This window comes from Archocentrus centrarchus, chromosome 23 (assembly GCF_007364275.1).
Source record: "Archocentrus centrarchus isolate MPI-CPG fArcCen1 chromosome 23, fArcCen1, whole genome shotgun sequence".
NCBI lineage: Eukaryota > Metazoa > Chordata > Actinopteri > Cichliformes > Cichlidae > Archocentrus > Archocentrus centrarchus.
Window position 1 is genome coordinate 18,445,283 of NC_044368.1, and position 27,947 is coordinate 18,473,229.

The window sequence follows — 27,947 nt, forward strand, 5'->3', positions numbered from 1 at the left end:
AAGGAAATGAAACATGAAACACACACTGATGTAAGTCTGCTGTGGTAAGCTCTATAAACTGCTTTATTCTACTCACTTTCACATTCATGACTTTGTGACTTACCAAATTTCAGAATGGCGGCATATTTAAGAGAGTTTATTCGATATAAATTACAAATTTTTCAAACTGTACACAGTTGTACTTTATCATTTGCCTAAATACCCTCAAATATTTAAAAATACTAGCAAATAATGACAACTTCTCTTTCTGATATAAATAATAAACGGATGGTTTGGGAGAATGTTACCTGACGATTTGAGAAATAAGTGGAATTTCCCTTTATAAGCCTGTGTTTTCACTTCCCGCCACCAGAGGCCGCTGTCCTCCTTCGTTGCGCGCATGCAGCGGCATGCAGCAGCAGCCCGGTCAGAGGCAGCAGAGTGTCAGGAACTCCAGCAGCTCCGCTCCTTATATTTCCACTGAGGCTCTGTTTTTGTTATTCATTCATCCCCGTCAGAGCTGCCGCTCGCTCTGCCCGGACAGGATCTCTCCATCACATCCACCCGTCTGTGCACCCCTCTGTGTTTGCCTCCACCTCTGTCCAGAGGTGCGCAGCGTCCGCATCTGCACCTGAGAAGGTCAGACACATTATTTTCGATCATCGGAACTGCCAACTTTTTCTCCTTTCTTTTTCATTTCTGTCCACTTGATTTCATCACGGGAAGGATTACCACTGAATCCAGCGGTCACTGGTGAGTCTTCCTGCCGGTGTTTTCCAGTGAGGTGGAGAAAGCCCTGCAGTATAGAGGCGTGGAAGCGAACAGACTTGCGGGCAGGCCAAGAGGTCTGATATTTTACTAACAGAGAGAAAAACCATTTACGGACCTGTAGTAAGTGGTACTTAATGACTTTAAATTAAGCGTACACGTAGCTCATTGTCCACAATAATTTACTCCATGGTCTTAATGACATGTTAGAAGTTGGAAAAGTCTTCCAAGTCAGTTATTTAGGACATTAAATTGGATTGTATTTCTAGTTCAGTCTTTAAGAATATGCAATTTCATCTGACTTTGCTTTTTGAGCTCCCTTTTCCTTCTTCCTTGGCAGTCAGTAGCTCTGAGTGATGCATAACAGGCCAAATCTTTATGGGATTTAGGGTCAGAGCACCCTGCACTGGTGACAGCCACACTGGGGACCGGGGGTGGGGGGCCTTGAGAGATCTTGAAGAAGGTTTATGGATTGGATCCCAGAAAAAAAAATGCTGACTGGTTTGCTACTAATGCTGATGCACTGAGTTTAAATCAACACCAAAAGGGACTGAAGGCCCCCCACACCGATTATAACCATGATATTTAAAAAAGAAAACATTGTGCTTATAATAGTGTAAATAAATGTGTAATAATCCTTTATTAATCCCAGTTTATGCTCCTTCAACTAAACTTCCATGTTACATTTTTAGATTATGATTTGCCACATAAATGTATGATGATCTAAAAAAAGATTAACAGTAGTTACAGTGATTGCACTTTAACCAAGTGCATCAAGCACTACTTAATGTTAACACTTATGCATGCATAATAGTAAAACATCATTAGCACATTAAATCGTATGATGCTCTGATGGTGCCATTCTGCATGATGAGTGCTAATGTTGTCAGGACGCCAAGCTTCTTTACTTTAACTTGAATAAAAGTTCATAAAGGACTTGCAGAGTTCTTTTTTTCTATTGACGCATTCAGTATGATGGCCGAGTGACACACCTGTCCACTCCACCAGAGTCTCCCATATGGTCTTTATTCAACAGTAGAAACAAATTTTGAATTTTTGTGCAATAATTAAGCTTGGACTGTGACATTACTGAAAGTCTAGTTTGCTTTTTAAGGCTTTTACATAACTAAAAATATCATTTAAAAGTTTTCTTAGAGTCAGGACTCTGTAGAAGTCTTTTCCACACTAGTTTCCCTCCAGAGGCTGTGCACCATTTCACTGTATATGCTGATGACAGGCCTGCGGTTTGCCGTCTTTCTATAGCCTGTGGTGCAGCAGGTCTCCTCCCATGGGTTGGAGCGCTGAGGTCTGTAATCTCACTCAACCACAGCACCACCACCCAGATTCATTTCTCAGGGTAAAAATGACACAAAAGCCAGCTGGGCACACAGTGGAAAAAAATATACATGTGCCCAGTTTGACAGTCTGGATGGAGTCCCTGCAGAGCAGAGGGCCACGTGTAAAAACACACGCACTGGTGCATCCTGGACAGAGGGCATCGAGCCCATCAATCTTTGCATCAGTCTTTGTGTTTTTTGCCTTCCCTGAAAGCAAAAGAGAAGAGTTTCAAAGAAACGCTGACTGCACTGGGTATGCAGGCAGTTATGTAAAGTCTGATGAAGGATTTGTTGTCTAGTCACAGCTGCTGTGCTGTCCTGTAGTCATTTCTAATCATATGCTGTAGTTAGTGCTGATTGTCTGTAACCTTTGCTGTATCCAGCAGGTTTATCTTTCACCTCTTTTCTAAAACTGTAGCTTCTACTCCTGATTTCTTTAAATTTAGGCTGAAACTAAGTTTAAAGGAACAGTTCAGGAAAATAAAAAAGTTCACTTATTTAATCTCATGAGCATGTGAAGCTATTAGCCATTAGCTTAGGTTTAGCTTAGCATGAAGCTTAAAAACAGTCAGTCAGGTGCCGTGAATTCCTGGAGTCTTTGCGTTCCTGTGTGTTGCTCAAAAACTGGCTGAGAATGAAGTCATTGCACCCAGCCCAAAAAAATAAGAAAGAGAAGAAAAGAAAATGACAAATACTGACAAACTATGTGTTGACTTTGTGGATTAAATTAATAAACTCTAATGTAATCTTAAACTGTATGCATAACATGGATGTAGGCGCTGTGACATGTTTGGACGTGTGTGTCGCCGTTAGCGTTTTGGCTGCTGCTGTGTTCTCAAAGCCACAAGTGACCGTACATGGATGAGAGGGTGATGTGCTAAGTTATCAGCTCGGTCAGCAGAAATATATTCATGAGCTTTACACTGACGCTGCTAATTAGTACAGACTAAAGTACCACTAGAATTTCACCAAAACCGAATCGCAAACCTCTTGGACGGTTTGCACCACAGAGCATCAGCAGGTCAGATAATTAAACTGCTCCAAAAGGCACTAACACCACAAACAGTCAAGAGTTCCAGTCAGTGGAGGCGAGGCCTGGCAGGCTTTCAGCAGCTACAGCTGCCTGTCCATCAAAGAGGGCACGTCCTTAACTCCAGTAGTCAGATGGACGAACGACCCACAGAGGATAATTACTTAAGTCTGTGGAGATTGACTCAAGTGGCCACTTGAGGAACTGCACTTCTAGTTGGCAACACAGGTTGTTTTTATCACCTTTGGACAAAGACAGGCTAGCAGTTTTCTTCTGTTTCAAGTCTTTATGGCAAACTAATTAAGCAAAACAGTTATGCCAAAGACTTGTTGAAGTAAATGCAGAGATGTCTCTTTTTTTGTTGTTGCCATATCCAGACTCACCTGAGAGGATCAGTTCTAACAAGCAGTACTTTGCTATCCAACAACTGCAGTATCCTGATTCATAGTAAGCTAGTCAGGTTTTTAACTTAGTTCTTCTGAAAGAGAGCAGAGGGAAAGAAGAGGCTCCATATTTACAAGATACAACATGTAAAGACACCTTTGTTAGCACTGGATTAGTGTGGCGCTGAGCTGGCGTGTCTTATCTCTGTTGATAAGGATCACTATGTTTGACACATGAAGGCAGCAAACAGAGTATTGTCTGCTATGCTTTTAGTACTCGTCCTGGATCATAGCTGTTGTTTTTTCCCTACAGTATGTTGTTTTGACCTTGGATTCATGAAACAACATATTATTTGTTTTGTCATGGCAGTGAGCTGTAGTCACTAGAACCTGCTCCCTGTCCTCAAGCAGAAAGCTCTACACATGTTAGCAAAGCAACCTCTTCAGCCTGTCTAAAGCAGCTTATCCTGTGACTTCACTACACGATGGAGGTGGTGCAGGGTGGAGGCCATAAAAGGCAAAAGAGGAAGAAGACCGGCCGAGTCGACAGGGAGACACGACTCCGTGTTCCTCTTCCTCCGCTCACTGGTGATTCCCTGCTGCTGCGTGGGAGAGCAAGGGATCACTGCAGCAGTGTGTGTGTGTGTGTGTGTGTGTGCGTGTGCGTGCGTATGCAAGATGGAAAACAGAGGGAGAGCAAACACGAATGTAAAAGTGAGAAACAAAGCAAGAAGACAGCAAATGCAAAATAAATCTGTTGTAACAGGAAAGAGCCACACAGCCTGTTTACAGTGTGTGTGTTGCTATAGTTCCCTTTATGTTTGTGTGTCTGTGCGAATACTCAGTATGGAGCTAAAAAATAAATTTGCCTATGTTACTAATTCATATAGTTAGCATTTGATTGCGGTGAATAAACATTTTATAAGAGCATGTTTGACAGAATCAGCAGCTGCTCTGGTGCTCTGCTAACTCCAGTAGCAGTAGATATTCATCTGCCCTGCAGCAAATTATCCAGATGTTCAAGATACTGGTGTGAGCTGGACACCAATAATAATAATACAGATTAGATAGCTCAGATTAGATTATTGGATGTGTTTGTAAAAGTAAAGGTTCAAAATTTTGGAAAATGTGGTTATTTCAGTGATAGTGATGCCACTGTCCTGATTACTATAGACTGTATATAAATGCACCAAGAAGGGCATCCACTGCCCAATCACATATGCAGAGCTATCTGCTGTCGTGGAGCCTTGTGAGTAAAACTAGAAGCTTCCAGTATGATTTCATATCTGCTGTGGTTTTGTAAAACACACCAGCAGGTGAAAAGATTTCTCTCTGCTTCTTCTGCAGTGCTTATGAAACAGGTGGAATCTAAGTGCCTTTTGACTGTGATTACACTAAATAAGTGTGCATGCTGTCAGTTTCAGAAAAACATTATCTTTCACTTATCCTCGGTTAGCTGTCTCCTTTGCAGTGCCGTGTTTTGCTGCCTATTGTGTAGATTTGAAAGAGGGGAGAGGCTGCAGTTTAACCATACATGGGCCAACCACATTATCAACACAGACGGCATAAAAGATGGATGTAGCTGCAGTGATGTCACCCACTGGCTTGTGGAGTCCACCTTTAAAGCCTTGAAGTGAGGGTATTCACGTATTAAATTAAATGTAAGGTCAGCTCACAAAGTGGAACAAAGGCTAAAGAAGATGAACCGGCACCCTCCTGTCACTAAAATCAGCCACACGTTTAATCGTAACTTTAAGGCTTAATAACGCTGAACTGGGTTATATAAAAATGTCCCCATGTACAGTACAGTACAGTTGAAAGGAGAAATTAGAGCAAAACTTTTTTAATCAGGTTGTAAACATACTTCTTTTTTAAAGGCATTCTAACATCGGAGTCTGTGACTTGAATATAAACTCAGCTTTATGCAGTGCTTCAAAGAACTGCAGGTTTTTTGGCACTTAGGCTTTTTTTCCAGCCCCATGAGTTAGCTAAGCTTAGCATAAAGACTGTAAAAACAGCCTGGCTCTGTATAACAGTAGCACCATGATAATAATTTGTGCTAATCAATGAGTTTTAGGGCTAGGAGGTGGATTTTGTATGGGATAGAGCCAGGTCAACAGCAACCCCATTTAAATGTGGCAGTTTCATTGAGCCTAAGTATGCAAAAAACTTAAAGGTCACTGTCGCATCACCGTCTCATTAATTTTGATTAGAAGAAGCAAACGCACATTTCAAACTTGAGCAGTACTCAAGGATAAACCAGATAATTCATCTCAGTCCTAGAAATTGCCAAACACCACAATCTGAGCTGGGAGGACAGAACCAAGTGGTATTATTATTATTATATTGCTGTTACAACATTGCAATTCAATTCAGTGTTTTGATTGTGCTGCTCTGTTGGTGGAGTCCACATCAGTAATGACAGAAACAAATATTTAAAGATGCCGGCAGCTGCCACGATGGCCCCCGCCGAGTGCGAGACAGACCATCGATCTCTACTTGGGTCACACCAAGCAGCACGCTGCCACACCACATATAGGCATGTGAAGTGTGTGTGTGTGTGTGTGTGTGTGTGTGTGTGTGTGTGTGTGTGTGTGTGTGTGTGTGTGTGTGTGTGTGTGTGTGTGTCTGGAGAAAAAACTGGATGCTTGCCACTTAATAATTTCAGCCAGTTTGAAGTTGGTTAATGTGTCTGGCACTGACACACACACCCAAACACAGCTTTTATTTAACTGGGCGTGTGAGCGTGTGATCTGTTCTCACTTTTCTCTCATTTTTTTTTTTTTTAACTGTATCTAATTTGCAGCCAATAAAGGAGAAGAGCAGGCCGATTGTCTCAGGAGATTTAATGTACACAACAGCAACTGCTGATAAATCTTTTCAAAAACATGGCTGACAAACTTAAGCAGGTTATAAATGGTTGTTTTGATTATCAAACTGCTTCCAGGAAAAAAATATGTGCTGTTATATTAGAGTGTGCATTTACACATAATTCAGATAACAAATGACTGCTGCCTCTTGACTGCTATCTGGTGTCTTGTGGTCGATTATGAAATCTGAATATTTCTTTATTTTAACGTGCTCTGTGTCACTGTGTGATCTAGGCTAACTGCCTGTTACTGTATGTTACATTTAGCTGGAAAAAGCAGAGAAATGCTTCTTCTTGTATAAACATTTTGAAGGAAACATTTCATTTACTGAAGGTTTGAATGTTTAAAAAAAACAAAAAAGGGCACACTGGCTTTGAAAATCATGAAATCCAAAATGCACCCAAGCCCTTGTGTTTTTGTGTTTTTACCTAGAACATACATTTAGTATGTTTGTACCTTTAAAAAAAACAGCTGGCATCAAACTGAAAACGGATTTTTTTTTATCAGTCACTGTAGTTCTGATTTTTGTCAGGACTCTCACTCTATGTCAGCTGGGATAGGCTCCAGCCCCTCCCTGCAACCCTGAACAGGATAAGCAGAAAAGAATGGATGGACGGATGGATGGATGGACGGACGGACGGATGGATGGATGGACCTCTGAGGAAAATGAAAAATGATCTTTAGCTGTAGCCACTCAGCCAAATGCAGCATGACTCCCCCATAAACGTACTTCAGGTTGCTGTGAGTTTGGGGTTGTATTCTCTCAGCATTGCTGTTAATTGGACACGCACCATTCCCCAGGATTCCTCTGGAGTCACCAAGATAAGATTTCAATTAGACTCTTGTCAGTATCTGTTTGTTCTCAGGTTAAAAGTTAGAGTGGAAAAACAGAGTGATGAGGCCAGAAGTTTAGAGTCAATTACCAGGCGAGACGGCTTCACTGTGGGTTGTTTTCTTATTAAACAGACATGTGTGTGGTTGTTTAATCTGGCTGTACTTGTGTTTTCTTTTTGAATGGACTATTTGAGTGCTGCGTGCTCCCCTGCTCTCCTGTCTTCATTTTGTTTTCACATTTGTCATCCACCTTCATGAACAAAAAAAAAAATGGACGTGTCTCTGGCCTACATCCAGCTTAGTATGGTACCTTACTGATTTGGGGGCCTGTGATTCATATCTGTTCTCTCCCGTGGAGGGACAGTGAAAGGCGTGAGGACCATCACCTTGAGATGATTAAAGCTATATTGACAGCTGAGAGCAGCAGGAAGGTTGCAGTGTGCATTTCATCTGCAGTGACTGATGGATTAGGTGACTAACCTTTAGTAAAGTGCAGTCAGTGGATGTTTTTCAGTGTGTTGTATTTATTGGTATTTATTTGTTCTTACTCACTTTCTAGCCTCAGTTAAGAGCTCAGTCTTAACCATTGTTGAACCACTGTCTGTTAAAGTGTCATATCACCCAAGAATCAACCTTAAAATGCATTCACCCTTGAGAGTATATTTTAAGTTCTGCATATTCATGTTTGAACTAATATGTATTCAGATTTGTGCAGCAGTGATAGAACATTGCTTCGGTTGTACTACTGATGATTTCGCTCACCTACGCACAATGAACGCTTCGTTCTATTTTCCTCGATTGAGCCACGCTGTCTGTGCTCTGGTTCCTTTGCAAAAAAAATTGCTTGGGGTCCCGAATTTGTGCCCATCTTCATAAAAATAGAACAATCATCTCATAGCTGCTGGGATCACAGACCTCTCACATGTTATCTATTCAACCCTGTCCCCATAAAAAAAAACAAAAAACATTTATACTGTGTATTCATTTGCAACTATCAATGCAACACTGACATATAAAATTAAATTTTTTATTAGCATCATGACAAAAAGTCCATAATCAGCATGTCTCCGATCATACAGGCCGACATTACTTTTCACGGGTAGGTTTAGACACTCACGGCCCTCTGTGGAAAAGATCAAGGCTGTGGTGACTTGAAGTATGAGACAGCTTCATTTTATTTACTGAAACATTTACTTCCTGTCCTTCTCAGCGCAGTCTGCCACTTCTGCTTGTTTCCTTGAGAACACCAGTTTCTCTGTGACTCACCTCTGCTGGTGGAAATGTTTTGTGAAATCTGTTGTGGAGCTAAAAGTAGACGTACCTTTAAGATAGATTACCTCGTCTCTTCAGGCGCTGCTTCCTGGATGGAGGATGCTTGGGGCTGACCTTGGAGATCACTGACTGGCTCGCTGAGCTTCGCTTGTCGCAGCTGCTGTCATGGCCAAAAGCCCGGAGGTGAAGCTGGCTGTCTTCGGCAGAGCCGGGGTGGGCAAGTCAGGTAAACTGCAATGTGTGTGTGTGTTTGTCTGTGTACATTCAAGCTCTAATAACTGACTGTTTGCGTGCACATTTGAGTTCTTAAAAGTACTCAAAGTAATAAATTAAAAGACTTGACCATGTTGCTGGGTATATACATTTTTATACTGCAGGTGTTTTCATCTCTTTCTGCCTCATTAATGTTGCCATATTGTGTCTTCATAGCTCGCGCCTTCCAGTGTTTTTTCAGTGTTGTCCCTTCAGTACTTTTATGCTTGCCATAAATTCTGCTCATACTTGTTTGCCTTGTCAGTATTGCAGTAGGTGGTTGTTACTGATCTGGCTTTAAAGCCTTCATTCCCACAGAAAAGTAAGTTGAGTCATTATCATCTGGTTTCAGCATTCCTCCATAAGCTGCAGCAGCTCGTGCTCAGCTGGCACCGTGTACGTTTTCCCCGCAATTAAACATACCGTGTGTTTCCCGTCGGCTGAAAATCGAGCCTGATTGCTTCTATGTAGCAATCAGATGTTCGAAAACGAGCCCCGGGATCTCCTCAGTGTTGAAGGAGGTCACTTGGAGTGCTGCATTGAGAAGTATGACTGAGGAGTTCATAGCCTCCAGCTGAAAGAAGTGCAGCTGTAAAACACAACAGTGAGGATGATGACACCTGACACGAGTCTGGGTTCTTCTTGAGAAAATGGAGAACTTGAAGCATAAATCTGCCGCTTCTCTCCTTGAACTAAAAAGTGTGATGTTAGTGCTGGAAGCTGATCATCGTTTCGTCAAGTTCATCTCCAAAAAAGACCCTTCGGATCACAGCTCATTTTCTTTAAAAATAGCACCAGATTAGCAATTTTTCAACAGCTGAATATTTCCTCCAATATGTACTGCAGAGAAGAAGAAAGAGCTTTATTTGTCACATACATTTACATGCAGTGAAATTCATTCTCTGCATTTAACCCATCACACACATGGAGTATGTAGTACACACAGCACAGCATGGAGCAGGGGGCAGCCAAAGGGCGCCCGGGGAGCAACCTGGGGGGGTGGGCTTGCTCAGGGACCCACAGTGATGCCAGCCCGAGGATTTGAACCAGGGTCCTCTCAGTGATGAGCCCTCTTCTTCTCCCCTAGGCCACCACTCCAGTTGGATAACGAGATAAGCTGTAGCCTCATCCTTTCCCCATCATTTTTTCCAGCAGTCCAAAAATATTTTATGATGTCACAGTTAGTGTGTGGCTTTATGTTTGTCCGTGGAAGAAGAGCAGTAAATAGCTGTACACCTAAAGCTTTTCCTTGCAGGTCGAGCAGTGCTCTTGAAGGCAGTTGTGGGACTGTCACACTACATGTGGAAAGGCTGCTAGACAACAGGTGAAATAGAACTAAAGAAGTTTGTGAAATGCTTGCAAGAGTCAAACTACTGATTTGTGTTCCTGGTTAGGATTTTCTCCCCCCTGCTGCATTTTTTTTTTATCAGCCTGGAGTCATTGAGTTGTGTCCACATACAGAACATGTTTCCAGGTTTAAAGAGTGAAAAAGTTCATGTATGCCGGCTTGGAAGAATGGCAGAGACGCGTGTCATTTTGCTCCCACCAGAGGCTGCAATCTGACTGATATCAGTTTCCAATCTCATTTTCCATCCTATATAATGACAATAAAGGCATTCTATTCTATTCTATTCTATTCTATGCTATTCTAAAACAACCTACATGAGCGTTTCCAAAATGAGCACTCCTATATGTGACTTTGTGCGTCATGTCCATGTGCAACATTGCTGTAGCTCAGGAGGTAGAGTAGGTCTATTAGGTGGAAGGTTGGTGGTTCAATCCCAGGTTGTTCCAGTTGGCATGCAATGGAAGCTAAATCATGGGGGAAAGTTGGAGTGGAAAAGGTGAGATGGTGAGTCTTACTAGATTAGCGGTGTGTCCAGGCACAGAGGGGGTGGAGACCAAGTAAGATGGCCTGGATGGTGAGTAGTGGGATGGAGAGTGGGCAGGCAGGGGTCTCCTCAATGGGATGACCTGCTGCCCCTCCAGCCTTTAAATACTGCTACCAGAATGAGGGGATGAACCGGTGTGAGGAAGGCCCAGAGCCAAAACTCCACCCCCAGGTGGAACCTGTTGCAGAAACTAGACAGATAAAAATGAAACAAAGAAGGACAAGGCCATGACAAGTTCACTAAAGTCAGTGGGTTTTATCCTTTCAGACTGAATCTCTTTGCAAAATTTCACAAGGAATCCATACATAGTAATATTTCAATGACTGAGCTATATAACAATCTCTCTCTCACACACAAACTGATTGTTCAAGCCTTTACAGAGTGATTTGTGCTTAAAATGGGAACTTCCTCAGAGTTTTGGTTGTGCCTTTGTCTCCTGAGGTGCTGTCTAAAGGCAGTAGAGTACAAGGACAGAAAAGTGCAACAGGGATATTGATTCTCCTGATTCAACATCAGATCCTTCCTCTTGCAAATGGACATTTGTTCTTCACGTGGACAGGTGCAGCTCTGTTTTTGCCTGGTCCCCTTCTGTCACCAGCCCCGCTCTTTTGTACAAAAACAGACACAGCAGGACAGAAGGCATTGTTGCCACATCTGACGCTTCGTGTAGCCCCGGTGATCCCTTCAACAATGAACAGCTCTCATCTAAACATAGGTCTTCAGTGGAAACCAGCAGATGCTAATAAATCAATTTGCTCCTCAGTGGAAAAACATCTGTATCCGGGCAATAAATTACACTCCCACTGCATGCACAATGTAACAGGGAGGAAAAGCAAAATAACGACGTTCAGCAGATTTCATGTGCTGTTTTTGGAGCTGTACCGTGTACTTTATAAAACTCTAATCACTGCAATTTAGCTAAAGGTTTTAGACACGGTGTTGTGCAACCTCAGTTCAACTGCTAACCTACCTACCCAGCTGCAGTATGCACAACCAAAACACTAAATTCCTGCTTTGTACTGCATTTGTCATTTTCACGTGTTTAACAGGTTCATTAAAGAAACACTATGAAAAATCGGTATCTGTGAACAGTTCACATAAATCAGACCTACAGTGTTAAATGTTCCATCTAATTCCACACACGTTAACAGCTTCATGTTTCTGATACTTCGTTTAATTTGGGCAAAGCTCGCGTTCTCCGTGCACCAGCGTTTCCACCTTTACTTTGGACGGCAGTGCGTGTGTGATGCCAGGCGTTCCTTGGCAGTATTTTTTACTTTAACAGTGATTCCTCCTAATGATCAGCAGCAGACCTCTTGGGTGCCTCAAAATTGTTTGATGGGTGGTTCCAGGCTCTCTGTGAGGGTCTAACTTGGACTCCTGCAGCGAGATCTCGCTCTGGTAAAGAGCCGAGTGTATTAAGTCTGGCTGTCCGGGCAGTTCGCAGCATTTTGGTTTATTGACTCAGCGGAGGTAGATTGGACTGAGGAAATAAGATACATTCATCCAATTGCTGTGCCTTTAACTTAGTCCCTGCTACACACACACAGGCACACACACATAAATACAAAAGCGCACACACAATTAGCAGATCCTGTGTAATATTGTGGAGCAGGGCTTTGCAGTAGTTTTGTCAGTGTTTAGTACATCAGTATTCTGTCCAATGAGCTATATCTGACTTTTAGTACGTGGTGTATGGGGAAACTCGGCAGCAGATTATTGTGTGTAACTCTGCAGAGAACATCAATCAGGATCTGAGTTTAGAGGCACTTTCTCCCTCTGCTGCTTCACCATCTTTCAAGAGTTTCATTGTATATAAAGAGGACCCACAGGAGAAATGACTTACAGGCTCTTTGTTGTTTGTACTGACAGATCGTGACAGTTATAATAAATTTTATAGTATTGTAGCGAGGACCTTCGCCTGAGACGGTGTGCATTCATATTAACATTTATTAAGCCCTAGTGATACTGCCATTAAAGCTGCCTGTGAATAAATGAGACTATCCAACATTTATAGCATTAATCAGAATTTATATTGCAACAATCATGTGTAATGTGAAAGGAATCTCTTGCACTGACACATTAGAGACAGTTAATACCCAACCTTGGAACTGCCTTCAGCTCTCCTTTAGTTTTATTGCCTGCAACTTAAAATCTTTAATTCACTCTCAGTGCTCTTGAAGGCAGCCAAAAGTCGCCATTTACTTAATTTCCTTCTCATCTGGTGGGAGGTGCTTAAGCAAAACAGGAGGAAGCTGCAAAAGGAGGGCTGCCGTGTCTTCTCCCCTAGATTTTGGCCCAGTGGAGCTGAAATTTTGCACTCCACAAATCAAGTTATAACAAATTCAGTAATTAAAACATATGCTCATTTATAATGCTGCTCTTTGTCTGCTGCTGATCTTCACAAGCTGATCATATGCACTGAGTTCATTTGAATGTAATGCCAGTAATTACTAACAAAAAAACCCTCCTCTAACTTTAAGGAAGTGTTAGTCACAAGCTGTCTTTCACAGTTCTGTTTATATAGTATCTACATTAACACAGAGGGCAGTGTGCTTTGGAAGTTCTCTGGAGGTTCTTTTGGAAAGTTAGCTTCATGGCGTCTGAAGCGCCAGCTCGTAAAAAATCTTGTCTCATCACTCCTCAAACATGCCGCCTCCCCTCCTCTCTTTGGCTTGTCTGGCAGCCAGAAAGCTGAACAATAACAAAGGAGGGATCCAATATGCATTTGCTTCTGAAATACTACTTGCTTACCACATTCAGAGCCAAGAAGGGGACCATGGATCAGCCTGATGTACGGTCTGGAGTGTGATGTACACAGTCATTCAGAGGGCAGACAGGAGAGTCGAGGCCACAAAAACAAAACACTACTGTGTTGGACTCTATTACAGGCACCATACCATAAGATTTTTGGTATTGGTTTTCTTATTGCACATTAGATGGACAAAACAGAAAAATATGGGAATATTCAGAGTAGTGTGGGGCATGTAATATTTTAGACATTATAACATTGCCCCTTAAAAAAACAAAAAAAAATATGCAGTACTGTACTCTCTAATGAAGAAAATGAGTTTGACATTACATTGCGAGCTCATTTTGAAATGGGCCTCCTGCTGAAAGATGGCACAGCCAAGCTTTCAAACTCAAAACACGAGCGCAGTAACCATGCTGCTCCCAAAATCAACTGCTTATGATGCCTGCTGGGTGAAATGAAATACCCGGAGAGTGATTAAATAACTCTCAGGTTATTTGACATCCATCAACATTGCTGCGTGTAGCTCCTTGCATTGCAGTCGAGCTATTACCAGGATACCCGTCCTCCTGCTTGGGCTTCCAGGCACATCTTCAGCCTTTGACAACTGAGAGAGCCCAAAGCTGTGAAGCTGACTGGATGTTCGACTCCCCTGATTGCAGTCTCCACGCCGGCCCCAGTGAGCAGCCATAAGGTGACTCATTGAACACATTATGCTCCGGCACAAGTGCTCTAATCAGTGGGTCGGAAGTATATTTTACCCTTTTAGATAAGAGATCTGAAAAAGTTCCCAAATGGCTTTCAGAGTGTGGGTGCCGTGCAAAACGTTAAGTGACTTTTATGTACTTGAATGTGTTGCATAAGACTTCATCAAACTTCAAGGCTTTATTCATTTAAATTGGGCATATTTGTTCAGCAAGACTAGTCCTCTTGTCAGTGTTTGGGCGAAAAGGCTAGTAGGGCCACACAAACATGCAACCAAGGTCAGGTGCTTGAACAACGTGATCAACCTGACAGCAGAAAACTGCAGTAAAAATATTTTTAAATAATAAATGAATAAAATTTCTCACAGTATATAATATTAATTAATATGTATTTTCCACACAAGTATTCCCTGAGTCTGATTAAAGAAAAAATGAAAAAGTATGGTGCCTTAGTACACCGTTTATGTAAGGACCAAAATGTATGAACTTCTAGAGGCCAAAAGGGTGCTAAAGTGTAAATATTAGGCTCCTACCAGATGGCAAGAAATAAAAAGTCCAAATGAAAGCTAATGCTAAAAAAAAGCAAGTGATTGCCAACAGACACATTGTTCCTCAGTGATTGCCCTGATTGAGGTGAACATTAGCATTAAGCTCTTTTCCATGCATTAGCCTTAGAATTTTCCAGAGAGAAGCCAACGGAAAGAAATAACAACACTTAGGGTCCTTCCCTTTGATCAGGATCAGTTGATCAGTGACAGAGACTTGCTCAAGAGAGGAAAAGATTGCATCCAGATAGACACAATTGCATGAGTGATTTGACTTGGATGCTGTTACGTAGCCCACATGTATCAGATTATCAGCGCGATCTCCCCTTGATTCTTTTCTTTCTTAAGGCTAGAAACTCATTTGTCTGATTACAGGTTGAAGGTGAACACTTTAATTACCCTTTAAATGGGCAGGAAATATTTCATTTTTTTTATCCAGGCAGTTGAGAGAGTTGCAATAAGGCTCCACATTTATCTGAACACACCTATCTGAAGTAGTTAAGTGAGTGTTTAGTGTGTCAAAGGAAACTTCTGATCCTGCATGCCCTGATAACTCTGCTTACAGTAGCTGATGAATGCAGTCACAGCAGCAACTGAAAAGTGACTTCTTACTCAGTTTACTGTTGCAGAGCTCATGTTTAGCATAAGCTGCAAATGTGAAAGTTCTTTTAAAGCATGCTAACCACATGGCTCTAAGGATGGTTGTGTTGTTCAGTCACTTAGCCAACTGGTTTGGTTCAAATTGCATATAAGTAGAAAGAAAGAAAGAGCTTTATTTGTCACATACATGCAGTGAGATTCATTCTCTGCATTTAACCCATTACACACGGAGTATGTAGTACACACAGCACAGCATGGAGCAGCCAAGGGGCGCCCGGGGAGCAACCTGGGGGGGTGGGCTTGCTCAGGGACCCACAGTGATGCCAGCCCAAGGATTTGAACCAGGGTCCTCTCAACGATGAACCCTCTTCTTCTCCCCTAGGCCACCACTCCCCAGTAGATGACACATCAGCAATTCCTTCCGCTTTGCAAAAAAAGTGAAGCCCGAATATTCCCGAAATGGATACGATCATCTTGTGTTGTTGATATTGTTTGCAAACAAAGTGGCCAGATGAGGGAGACGAGATCTCAAGATTCCACAGGCATCCCTTGAACATCATCTAGTCAAGCCAAAGGAATCTTGACTGTCCTGGATGCTCTCTTTATGCTTCATTTTCTAAATAAGAGTGTTAATGCTGGTAGGTACAGAACAACTACTCCCCAGAAAACATGCCTATCTGGGCCCACAGTGGGTGGGTGTGGGGGCAGGGCAAACCCACACCCATACGGGCCCTAAGTAGGTGTGCCCACACAGATCCCACAGCAGATCTTTGGGGTTTCTATGGCAAGCCCATATAAAACCTATGCAGGACCAATGTAGACTAGCAGATGTGGGGCCTATAGTAATTTTGCCCTTTTGGGCCCCAAAAGGGAATTGTGTGGGCACCCCACAATGGCCTTGCCGACAGAAAACCCACGTGAAGCCTGTGTAAGCTAGCCCATATGGTGCCCTTCAGAGTTTTTCCCCTTTGATTCCCCAAGAGGGAATTCAATTAATGACCCACAGTGGGTTTACCCATAGAAAACCCTCACTGGCCCCCCTGTAGGTTAGCCCATGCAGGCCCCACAGTAGTTTTACCCAGTTTTCTGTGGGCAACCCATAGTGGGTTTGGCCATAGAAAAATCATTTAGGGACACCAAAGGCCAAAACTACTGTTGGCGCCCCAGTGTGGGCCCCTCCCCGCTCACTGTGGGTAGCCCACTCTATAAGCTGCCGCACTGGGGCTCATCTGGCTACCCACTGTGTGCTTTGCAGGTCTCCCTAGTGCCCCCACATTGGCCCTCACGGGGGCTTGTTTGCTGGGTCTGTGTAATCCTTTGAGTTTCCTTTCAGTACAGGATATTCTGACTCAGTACAAATGCAAAGCCTGCAAAAAAAAGGCAAAAAAAACCCAACTTCCCATTGGAATTCCTATTAGCCAAGGCAGACCAGCCTTGTCTTTTGAGCAAATCTGCCAATGTCAGCTCAGTAATTTATTTCGTTTAAAGTGGTGAACATTACATCCATTACACCGTGTGTGGACATCTCAACATGTTGACATTCAGACTTGGGCAACCCAAATAGCTCCCCTCCCCCAGATATGCCCCTGCTGTGGACGCCTCTGCACATCTGTCAACCAGCTCGTGCAAATCTCAAATCAGCGAACATCTTTGATTTTATTTTAGATGCAGTTCTGCTCTGCAAGTCCATCAGAGGTTCTTTTCATTGCATGTTTTGCTAATGTGGTGGTTTGCCTCCTTGACAACTCACTGATATTGGCGATTGCTCGTTTGGAAAATTTTAACATATCGCCCAACATAGTCTAAGATTTACCTCACAATATGTGTGAAGCGAAGTCGTTACAGTGCATGACAGCACGACCTGTCAAAAAAAGTCTAACCCGCGTGTTTAAATTTCACCGTCACAGTTTGACTATGCAGCAGGACAGTTCAGACAGCAGAGAGAGATAATCAGTCCCTCTGATGCTTCAGCCTCTACCAGCTCTGAGACTTCATTAAAATGTCAATAAAAGTGAATTCCCTTAGCATGCCCACACTCGGCTGGTCTTTCTCTATCTTCCTCCACTTCCTCTTCTTCTGAATGCACCACGTCTGCTGCCCAGAGCGTCTTTTTGTCCTCAGAAAGGAACAGAATGTGCGCTATTCACCTTTTCTGTTTGTGCTTTCTTTAGGCCATCTGGCGGCCTCAGAATCCTTCCCCCAGTATTTCTATTCACCTGGCACACACCCACACAGGTTTTACTAATATTAATACAAAAGATAAATTTCTGGAGTGAAGGATGTTCTGTCCCTTCACTCACTATAAATACCAGAAAATTAATCAGTCTTCCCTTGCCATATACAAAGATAAAGTGGACCCATAAAGGGAAATGACTGTGTCACAGGAAGGTGGGTTTGTCGAGTGGCCGTGCTTATTTCTTTTGCTGAACTATTTTTAGAGCACCTCTGACTCCCCTCAGCCTCCACACATTCACATCCATTCTCCACTCATGTACTCGGACATCCGCCGCTGTCCTCGGCCGCTGTGTGACTCATCGCTGGTTATTTTCTTCCTCGCTTTTTACAACCTCTCTCTCTGGAGATTAGCAACGTGTTGAAAATTTCATGATCAGTCCATGAAGTATTTCCGTTTTCGCTTCTGAGGGCGTGTTATCAGCCGAGGTTCAGCTTAATGTTTAATATTCAGGGCCACTTTCAGTTCTGTTTGATTTATTCCATGCTGTGCCCTCCCACATTTTTTGGCAGATCAGTCTTTCTGCTTTTCTGTCACCCGGCTCCAAATACTGCAAAGTGTTACTCTGCATGCATGTATGTATGCATGTCTTTTGGAAAACATTAGAAGACGGTATCAGTATAGCAGTTTTCTTAATTACAGAAACCTTTTAATCTTATGTGAAATGACAGATTCTCAGAGCCAAAGAAACCCTAATGAGAATCAATACTGTCCTTTCAAGGCTCCACTGTGGCTGTGCTAATCATGACAGCTGATAAGAGCAAATATGGAGTAATGCAATGCTATTATAGCGGCACAAAATCTCTTAAGGTGGATTCTGGATACAGGGAATAGAGGTCAGCCTCCACTGCCAAATATTGCTCCATGGATAATCAGAGATGGCAGGCAGTGGAAATCAGTGTTTATTGTCTAGTTAAAGATTTGTAGGGCATGTAGCTGATTGGCTTAAACAGTGTATGGAGTGTTTCAGCTTATAGCCATCATTAGCATAAACCAAAAGCACAAATGTGCCCATTATATTTATATGATGTTTAAACACCAACATACAGTATATAATTGCTTGATAGGATGCACGCCTTTGGCTTGTAGCTCAATAGAAATGAGTGTCTGTGCCAAAGATGCAGACCAAGAATTCCGACTCTGCACCAAAACAGCCAAGCAAAGACTTTTCCATATTTCCATTTCCATTCCATCCAACTAAAATTATAGTTTATTGAATGGTTTCTGATGCATAAACTGAAAGTAAACAGCACACTGTTTTGCCCTCAGTCCTTAACCTCTCAGATAAAACCGCGCAGCAGCACACATCAGCAAATTTGCCCCCTTAGTGCTGGTGACTTTTCCATCTTTAGCCTGAGCCAATGATCTTGTCTGGATTGTGATTGATCGATAGTTTCTCGTAAACCTAGCAGTCTTGCCACAGCAGTCAGAAGTTTCATCATTTTTTTCATCATTTCCAAACCTGCTAAAAGTGAGCATTTATCTGTAATACTCAAAATATTTTAAGGGAACACTTTGAAAACACATCAGATTTCAATGGAGAAAAAATCATGCTGGATATCTATTCATGGAAATGAAAATACTCAACCCTACAGAGGCTGAATTCAAAGACACCCCAAATCAAAGTGAAAAAAAATGACACATCAGGTTAGTCCATTTTGCTGAAATTTCACTGCAGAAACACAAAATGGTACTCACATGCTTGTATGAATGCCTGACAACATCGGGGCATGCTCCTAATGAGAAGACAGATGATGTCCTGGGGGATCTCCTCCCAGATCTGGACCAGGGCATCACTGAGCTCCTGGAAAGTCTGAGGTGCAACCTGTTGGTGTCGGCTTGACTAATGTCCAGAGGTGTTCTATTGGATTTAGAACAGGTGAGTGTGGGGTCCAGTCAATGCTATCAATTCCTTCATCCTCCAGGAACTGCCCGCATACTCTGTCCACATGAGGAACCCAGGACCCACTGCACCAGTGAAGCATTTGACAATGGGTCCAAGGATTTCATTCTGATACCTGATGGCATTCAGGGTGCCGTTGACTAGCCTGTAGAGGTCTGTGCCTCCCCAGACCATCACTGACCCACCCAGACTGTGCTGGGAGACACGGTAAACCTTCTGGCAATGGCAGGTATTGATGTGCCATCCTGGAGGAATTAGACTACCTGTGCAACCTCTGTAGGGTCCAAGTATTGCCTCATGCTACCAGTAGTGACACTGACCCCAGCCAAATGCAAAACTAGTGAACAGTCAGAAAAGACAATGACCAAAAAATGTGAGTGGCCTCCACCTGTAAAACCATTCCTGTTTTGGGGGTTGTCTCATTGTTGCCCCTCTAGTGCAGCTGTTATTAAATTCATTAACACCAAAGTAGCTGAAACGTATTACACAATACTCTAGAAGGTTTAAATTTTTAGGAAACATACAGTAAAGTAGTAAAAAATTAAAATATTAGCAGGGTTTTTGCATGTTGGATCACATATTAGACTCATCAATTATGTTTACAGTGTTATTAGCAAGCCACTTTACAACCCACCTTTCCCCCAGTTCCTCCTTTAAATGACCTAATTAGTCTTAATAAGGGGTGCTCTTCCTGTCTTAGGCTTTCTATAAATGCACATAGCTGCACAGGAATGTCTCATAACAGAGCCATAACCCCAAATATACGTCACTGTGGACTGATGGATATATTAGTCCTAACTTAAGTCTTAATTTTTCACAGAAAGGCAAGGCCCAAACCCCCATCCCCTCGACTGCCTTATGCAACCATGAATATACATGAGTGACATGTCCGCATCTTAGTTTCTGTTTAAGCTCCACAGTGCTCTGAGTATCTGCAGTAAGGTCAATTAAAAGCTTTAATACCAAAGTATTTAGGTCACTTGCTCTCAGCTGCAACTCGTACACAGTGTTTAACCTTTTGGCCAGTAACCACAGTGAAGTGCGCTCTATAAGGTGTGGTCACCACAGCGTCTCATCTGCCTTGCAAATGGTTCATGATGAATAGTGCTGTGCTGCTATTGTTAGAGACTAAATTAAAGGGATGAATGCGGTTTTGGGATTATCACGTCCTTCCTGTTCTAACCCCACAAGTGCAAGCTTCTGTCCTTTTCCATCTACAGCGATGTGAAATCAAAGCCTCTCTGGTGTCCTGTTTTACAGAGCCGTGGGGCCCTGAGGAAAATGACTGCATCAGCCTCTGTCATTGTGTGTTCATGGAGCTCATTCAAAGATTAGTGGAGGGAAGTTTATCTGACCTTTCCTGTCATTCAAAATGAACTTAATATGCACTGCTCAAACAAAGCCACATCTGTCTTTGCCTGTGAAGGCAAAGTGCATCCAGCCAAAGGATGTGAAGCACAATGATTCTTGGCAGGGGATGGACAGAAAATATGGTTCAAACTACTAAAATCAATTAACATCAGTCCCCTAGCTATAATACTACAAGACCACCATTGCTGTCATGACTTGAGTTCCTCTTTGTGCATGAAGGTTTGTACCATATTGTCATGATCCACCACACTACTCCTCTCAAGATACATAGGGAGTTATAAGAGGTGATTAGACCTCTTTGGAGAGCTGAAGCTTTGTAGCTGTAATTAAGTTACGGAGGTTGTTTTTTTTCACTGTGAGGAAATGTAGCACTCTGGAGATGAAAACAGTTTGATTAAATGAGAAAAATGTCAGCAGACCATAGTGAAGTTATTAGTGAATAAATGAACTGTGGTCAATTTACAGCAGCAAGGCATCTAATCCTTTCATTCATTAATTCTTTTCTGAGAGGACCGGTCATTAAGTACACTCACTGGACACTTCATTAGCTACAACTTGCCAGTACTGGGTTGGATCCGCTTTTGTCTTCTGAACTGCTTTAGTTCTTGTGGACACAGATTCAACAAGGTTCAGGAAACATTCCTCACAGATGTTGGTCCATACTGGCATGATCACGTCACAGAGTTGCTGCAGGTTTCTCAGCTGCAGATCCATGAGTGAATCTGCTGTTCCACCAGATCCAAAATGTGCTCTACTGGATTGAGATCCGGTGACTGTGGAGGCCATATGAGTGCAGTTAACTCACTGTGACGTTCAAGAAACCAGTTTGAGATGATCTGCTGCATGTTGTATCGCTCACTCCCTCTTTTAAATGCCCTAAAGTCTCTCTTATCTCCCTAGAAATATGTGATTCTTCAGCAGCTAATATTTCTAATGTGTTTAAATTGATTTTTTTTATATAAAAAGATACTCCCACAAATTTTCACCCCTCATTTGCCACGTCCAGTTTGAAAAACTGGACGTGGCAAATGCCAAACTTGATGTTTTAAAGCAGTAGTCCACAAACTAATGTGTAGTAAGAGCAGACATCCATTAAAGGTCAAAACAGGCAATGATACAAAGCTAGTTGTTGAGCTGAAAGGTACTGCAGCATTGAGTGATAAATCAAAGTCAAGCTTTCTCAGTATCGTGCATGACTTCAAATTATATTTGTGGATGTGGAAGATAATCTGCAGCCTTATCTTTCCCTGTTGTAATATTACTTTTGTAACTAATTAGATTGCTCACAAGTGTAGCAAATCCCTCTGCATTAGAGCTTTACGGAGGGAACAATTTAACGGCTCAGGAAAGTAAAACACTGCGACACCTGATGGTTTAATTGCTGTTTGATTTATTACGAGAACCTGGCTTCAGGCAGCGAAACCAATTTAGCTGCCAAAATATCTACTTGTGACGCAGGGAATGTGTTTACTGCACAAGAGCATTTAAATGGGCTGTCTGCCAGCATCAGGTTGGAGGCTGTTTCCATTGATATAAAGAGAAATGTGTTCATTTTCAAGGCCGGTGCTCCTGGGTGACACTAGATGATTCATGATTCTTTTAAGTTTTGCAACGCTCTTTGCTTTTGTAGTATGCCGACATGGTGCTACGGCTGAGGCGCTAATTAATTTGGAGTATTTCTGATAGGGGGATGTCATATAAAAACTGGTAAGTGAAGGATTAAGTGGGCTTCATTCAAGTGCTATTCATGTAAAACACATTTTTTTAATGTTGTTTACAAAAAAGAGGCTCAATTATTAATCATACCTTGGTTAATGGCAAAATAAACATGGCAGAAAGCGGCATGCTCGTCTATTATTCTCACAAGGCCATTTGCGCTCACTATGCCCCAAATCTCATGAAATTAAATGCTGTATGATAACCAGCGATCTGCAAACCTTAGTCAGTAATGAGTAGGCATGAAAAAGAAAGAGATGAGTCATGTGGTGATAATTGGCCGGCTGTAATCTGATCATAGGAGGAAGAGAGATGAGGAGATTTCTTCAAGTATTTCTGTATTTTGTATTCTGGGAATAGAAAAAAAGCTGAGGCTCTTTGGAGCATTTGCTAAACTGCTTTCCTGTTTACATACGGTTATAGCTCATATGCAACTTATAATCACAGTGTGGCACATTTAACACTCCCAAGTGATATTTTTTTAAACAATAGTTTGATTTCAGACAGTTAGAAAAGACATTTAAGGTCAAACCATGTATGAATCAGATAATATTATTGAGCTGATATTGGCTTGTCACAGATAAATCTGATATGTTGAACACTGCACGGTTCATACACTATTTTTAACCGCGGTACAGAGTAAAGCCTTTGCTCACTAGTTTGTGTAATACATTGCTTGGACGTTAATAAATAATTGCTCCATAATAATCCTTTTTTATCTCATCTAGCTGGTGCGCCAATGAGCTCATGCTATGGTGAGGCATCCATCCATCCATCCATCCACCCATCCATCCATCCATCCATCCATCCATCTCCATGACTCGTGATAATCATTTCCCCTCTTATGGTATTGGTTGGAACTTGATCAAATTTACACACAAATATTACCAAATGGGTCTTCACCCAAATTGTGCTTAAGGTCAAAGTCACACTTGTTGTTTTATGGGCAAGATGAGCTAATACATCATCAAATGTATCAGTATCCATTTGTTCCACCAGCAGTCATATTGGATTAAATCCAGTATCCATCAGGCTCTAGTTTCACTCACTGAAGACTACAAGACTGATGCTAATGATGTGCTGCTGTGTACTGTAGAGCTTAACAGTCCCATTATTATACTTTTATATATAAATATCAAGTATGACAAGAAAGAAAAATGGATTTACTCTGAAATGGATTGTTGTCTTTTGTAACATTACAAGAAAAAAGGCTTTAATGTGGATAAACCACTTAGCAAGTTTATACAGCTATATACATCTACATCACAATTCGTTTTATTATATTAAAATTTAGGTTATTAGTTACTTTATAGATGAAAATTATAAGTTTACAATATTTACAATAAAGTCTAATGTATTGTAGTCGATTAAATAGCCCAGTAATTTAAATAAACTCCACCTTTACCAACTTCAGTGTTAAGTGAACATTTAACACTGAAGTTGGTTAAGTGATGCATCAGTAATCCTAATCTAATTACATAATGTGCATTACACCATAACGAGTATTTGTCCTTTGTATAAGATATTTTAATGGTAACATTTTTGTCCATTTATCCAAGTAAAATTTTAATTTCCATTTCTATGATTGGGTATTGCTAAGCTTACTTAAGAATGAGAGCTGAATACTGATGCTGGTAAACTCTCCCAGGATTATTAGCATCTTAAAAGTGCAGCAGCATTACCACTAAACATTGACAGCATCCAGGACCAAACCAGTGGCAAAGGATAAGTAGTGAAGTCATATTTCAGTCATGACATTCAGTCAGCTGACATATTTCAGTCATGGCATGCTCGACTGTCTTGAAAGTAATGCTTGGTTCACAGTAAGCAGTGCATGCTAACAGCTGGAGCTTGAAACAGATACCCATCACTCTAAAATACTTTTATTCATATATTTTGCATTTTGCAAAGTCTTAAAATAATCTATGACTGAAGTGAACGCTTGGTCAAAATGCACAAGGATATTTTGCTACCTCAGTGTTCTCAGCCATCTCCCAGTTCTGGTGTTTTCATTAACAGGGGTCTAAAAGTTTGTGTTAAGGGGTTTATGTTATTTTTTTTCCTCATGCGTCTCACTTGAAACCACTGTTTGGCTCAGACTCTGAACTCCAGCTCACTAGCTCAGACGGTGATGCTATCAATCCTGGGAGTTGACATGTTTACTGTTGCCTTGTGTGTTATTGTTACTCCACTCCACTTCAGACTTCCCACATCCGTTCTTTGTGGGGTTTTAAAGAGATTTAAAAATATTTTTTATGGATGGAACATGATTAGCGAGCTGTAATCTGATGTGGAAAGACACTGAGATGATTAGACGTCTGATCTGATGTCAGTCTATATTAAGGCAGACTGGATGTTTCCCCTGGCACCTTAGGGAATCCCAGCAGGCCATGTTAAACAGACAAGCATATATATCTTTACAGTTAAAAAATGGTTTATGTGTATTCAACAGATCCAAAGAGGTTTGGTGTATTGGTTGGTGGTATGAGATACAGACGTGCCCCAGGGAGAATGGTGGTGAAAGGAACTCTGGGAAAGCTCTGAGACTGGAAATAGTGGCCTGACCTACAGTTCGGGAAGTGGTTTGGGAGCTTTTGTAGCTCATATATTTGCTTGTTTCTAGCATGAGAGCTGTCACATCTTGGTGTGTGTGAAGAAACAACACTGTAATGCATTCATTTCCACAGACAGAGAAAGCAGCTGACTGGCATTTTAAAAAATGCTGTCTGTTTCCAACTGCTTTCTAACAGATTCATCAGAGATCTTTAAAGTGGCTCAACATCTGCCAAGTTAATAAAAAAGTTGAATACATTTGTGCAAATGCTGGAAGCAACAAGCAGCCACGCTGCTTTCATGCCTTCTCCTCGAAACTGCTGTACGCCTTTCTCTCATCTGTCCTTCACCATTATGTTGATTCTCTAATCATTTTTAAGTGATTTAGTTCCTGCAGAAGCTTTTCAGATTCTCAGAAGCAAGAAAAACTTCAAGAAAAAGGACTCTGCAAGGTTGCATAAATAAAACATCTTAATTACCTCACTTTCATTTAAACTGCTGAGAGGATTTGCTGGAACCATGAATCAATAATTAAAGGTCAGAGGGCTGTGATCTGTAATCCTGCTGTCAACATCTCAGGAGTAAGTGGTGACGATATTGATTGATCTATGGTCATTTGAACTAGTAACGAATCTTACAATCTCAAAGTAGTTGACAGAATCAGGATTTTGGTGGCACATTAGGTACAAATTGTAGCTTCTTGTCTGCTAGCAGAGCAGCAGAGCAGGGACTGTCTGCATTTCTTCACACAAATGCAATAAAATGTGTGGTTAATGATTCATCCTTTTTCTGTTCACACAAAACATGAGAAAAACAGCAAATGTGCTTCAGGTCTGATGACATCAATCAGCACAGGCGAATGCTATCCAACACTGAATTCTGTGTACTATTGAGTTGCCGCTGATTATTTTTATGAGGTTTTCCCTGGATACTTTTCTCACTCGCATTTCTTAATATTTCTGAGCTCTCATGGGCATTATAGAAATAAAGTTAACCATGAAGTCACACAGAATATTAAATCCATGTGCTTTCCAAATATGTGCCAAGCATCAAATGAATATGTGAGTCAAACACAACATTTTCCAGCTGGTAGAAGGCAGCTAACTTCAAATGGTGGAAAAAAGGGTTTAAAAATTTGGACATTTTAAAAGTAACGCTTTCATTTGACGCCTTTTTGGAGTTATTATATAACTATATATTTCACAATACCAACCACCAAAATGCAGCTACTGCTCCCGTTAGATAATCTTCCCAAAATTCATGAAAATGTGATGCACCTACAAGCAATATCCTAAATATCCATCCATCCATCCATCCATCCATCCATCCACCCATCCTCTGCCACTTATCTTTTTCAGGATTGCGGGGGGGGCTGGAGCCTATCCCAGCTATCAAGCTTCAAGAGTATTTGTGCTATACAGTCATTGGAAAAACAGTGTACATCCAATCATTCAGTAGCTTGCAGTGACTACAAGGTGCCCGAGCCCTGTGGCTGCAAAACAAGCCCAAATCATCACCTCTCCACCACCGTGTTTCAGAACTGGTACGAGGAGTTTGCCATGATATGCGGTGCTTGTTTTTTCCAAACATGGCGCTGTACATTATGGCCAAACATCTCCACGCTGGCCTCATCAGCCCAGAGGACATTTTTTTAGTGCTTTGTTCAAATGCAGCTTAAAAGCTAAGCTGTGCTGCCGTGTTCATTTTAGAAAGAAGAAGCTTTCTCCTGGCAACCCTTCAAAAAAAAAAAAAAAAAATCTTAGTTCAGTCCTGTAATTGTACACTCATGACCTTTAACATTTAACATGCTGAGGTGTAGCTCTTGGATTTTTTGCAGTTTCCCTGAATATCGCACATTCTGGACTGGGATTGTGGAATTGTGCACACATGTGACCACCAAACTACCAAAACCTCTGCTTTTATAGAGCTGCTGACACTTGAGCAGCACCTGGCTTTATTCCTATGGAAGCAGTGTGGATGGACTTGTTTTTTTAGGCAGTTCCCGTGAAACCTTTTCTTCTCCAGTCTTATCAGCACAGCTGGCTCAGTGACATGACCCAACATGACATGAACACAATAGGTACAGGACTTGACTGTGGAGCCACAGCTCTGGGAGAGACAGTAAAGAGGTGTTTTTGTGGTTGAAAGGAACCAAAGAGCTGTGGGTGTCCGTCTGTTGGTCATGAGGAATCAATAGAGACTGTTCAATGAGTAACACAACACTGGTTCAGAACAGGGCCGTGGGCGCCACTAATTGCTCTTTCTTTGTTTGCAATTAGTCCAACATTCTGCCACTAATGTGATTAGGTCACTTCAGATAAAAGAAGCTTTTGGCAAACACCTACTATGGATGGTGTGTCTGACGTAAATCTGAAAACTCTGTCATCCATCAGCTCGCAGGCGCCCTGTGAAGTCTGAACTGAATAATTTAATAACCTCAGATCTGTTTTTTTTTTTTTCTTATTCTTTTTTAATTTGCTTTGACTTCAGTGGCGGTTAATTGTTGGGAAATTTCAGGTTGTGGAAAACCAGCTAGCAACGCGAGACAGTATAAGGAAATAGTTAATATATAGATCCACATGATACAACACCAGAGAAAATACACAACAGCACCTACTGCACTCTGATTTTCTTTCCATCAATTCACACAAGCTGTTTTATTTGTGGTTAAGGAACAGTAATGTTACAATCGCTCCTGTGATAATGACAAAATTAATGCAGGTGTTATCAGTTGGTCTAGAATGACCACAGCTTAAGCTGATTAGTATTAGCTATTACCTGCAAGCACACAGTGCTGTTTAATTGGTTTATTACTTTTAAGACTCATGCGTACTAATCTTAAACTGCAGCTTCACATAGTTCTCACAGACACAGTAATTGCTAGTCAGGAGAAGTTCCACCAGATGTTCTTCAATACTAGTAAATGTGTTAGCAAACGGCATCATTAGCTACC

General features: G+C 41.7%; 1 protein-coding gene across 2 annotated transcripts in view; it reads left to right on the forward strand.

Moving 5' to 3' along the window:
• Window positions 1-491: 491 nt before the first annotated feature.
• rerg (RAS-like, estrogen-regulated, growth inhibitor) overlaps window positions 492-27,947 on the forward strand; it is a 43,469-nt gene continuing 16,013 nt past the window's right edge. The window contains exons 1-2 of one of the 2 annotated variants that reach the window (XM_030720263.1): window positions 492-618; window positions 8,552-8,699. In XM_030720263.1, coding sequence (XP_030576123.1) covers window positions 8,639-8,699 — 61 coding nt within the window. In that variant the 5' untranslated portion in view covers window positions 492-618; window positions 8,552-8,638. Of the gene's footprint in view, window positions 733-8,551; window positions 8,700-27,947 lie in introns of both variants that reach the window. The other variant, XM_030720262.1, reaches the window with a different exon arrangement.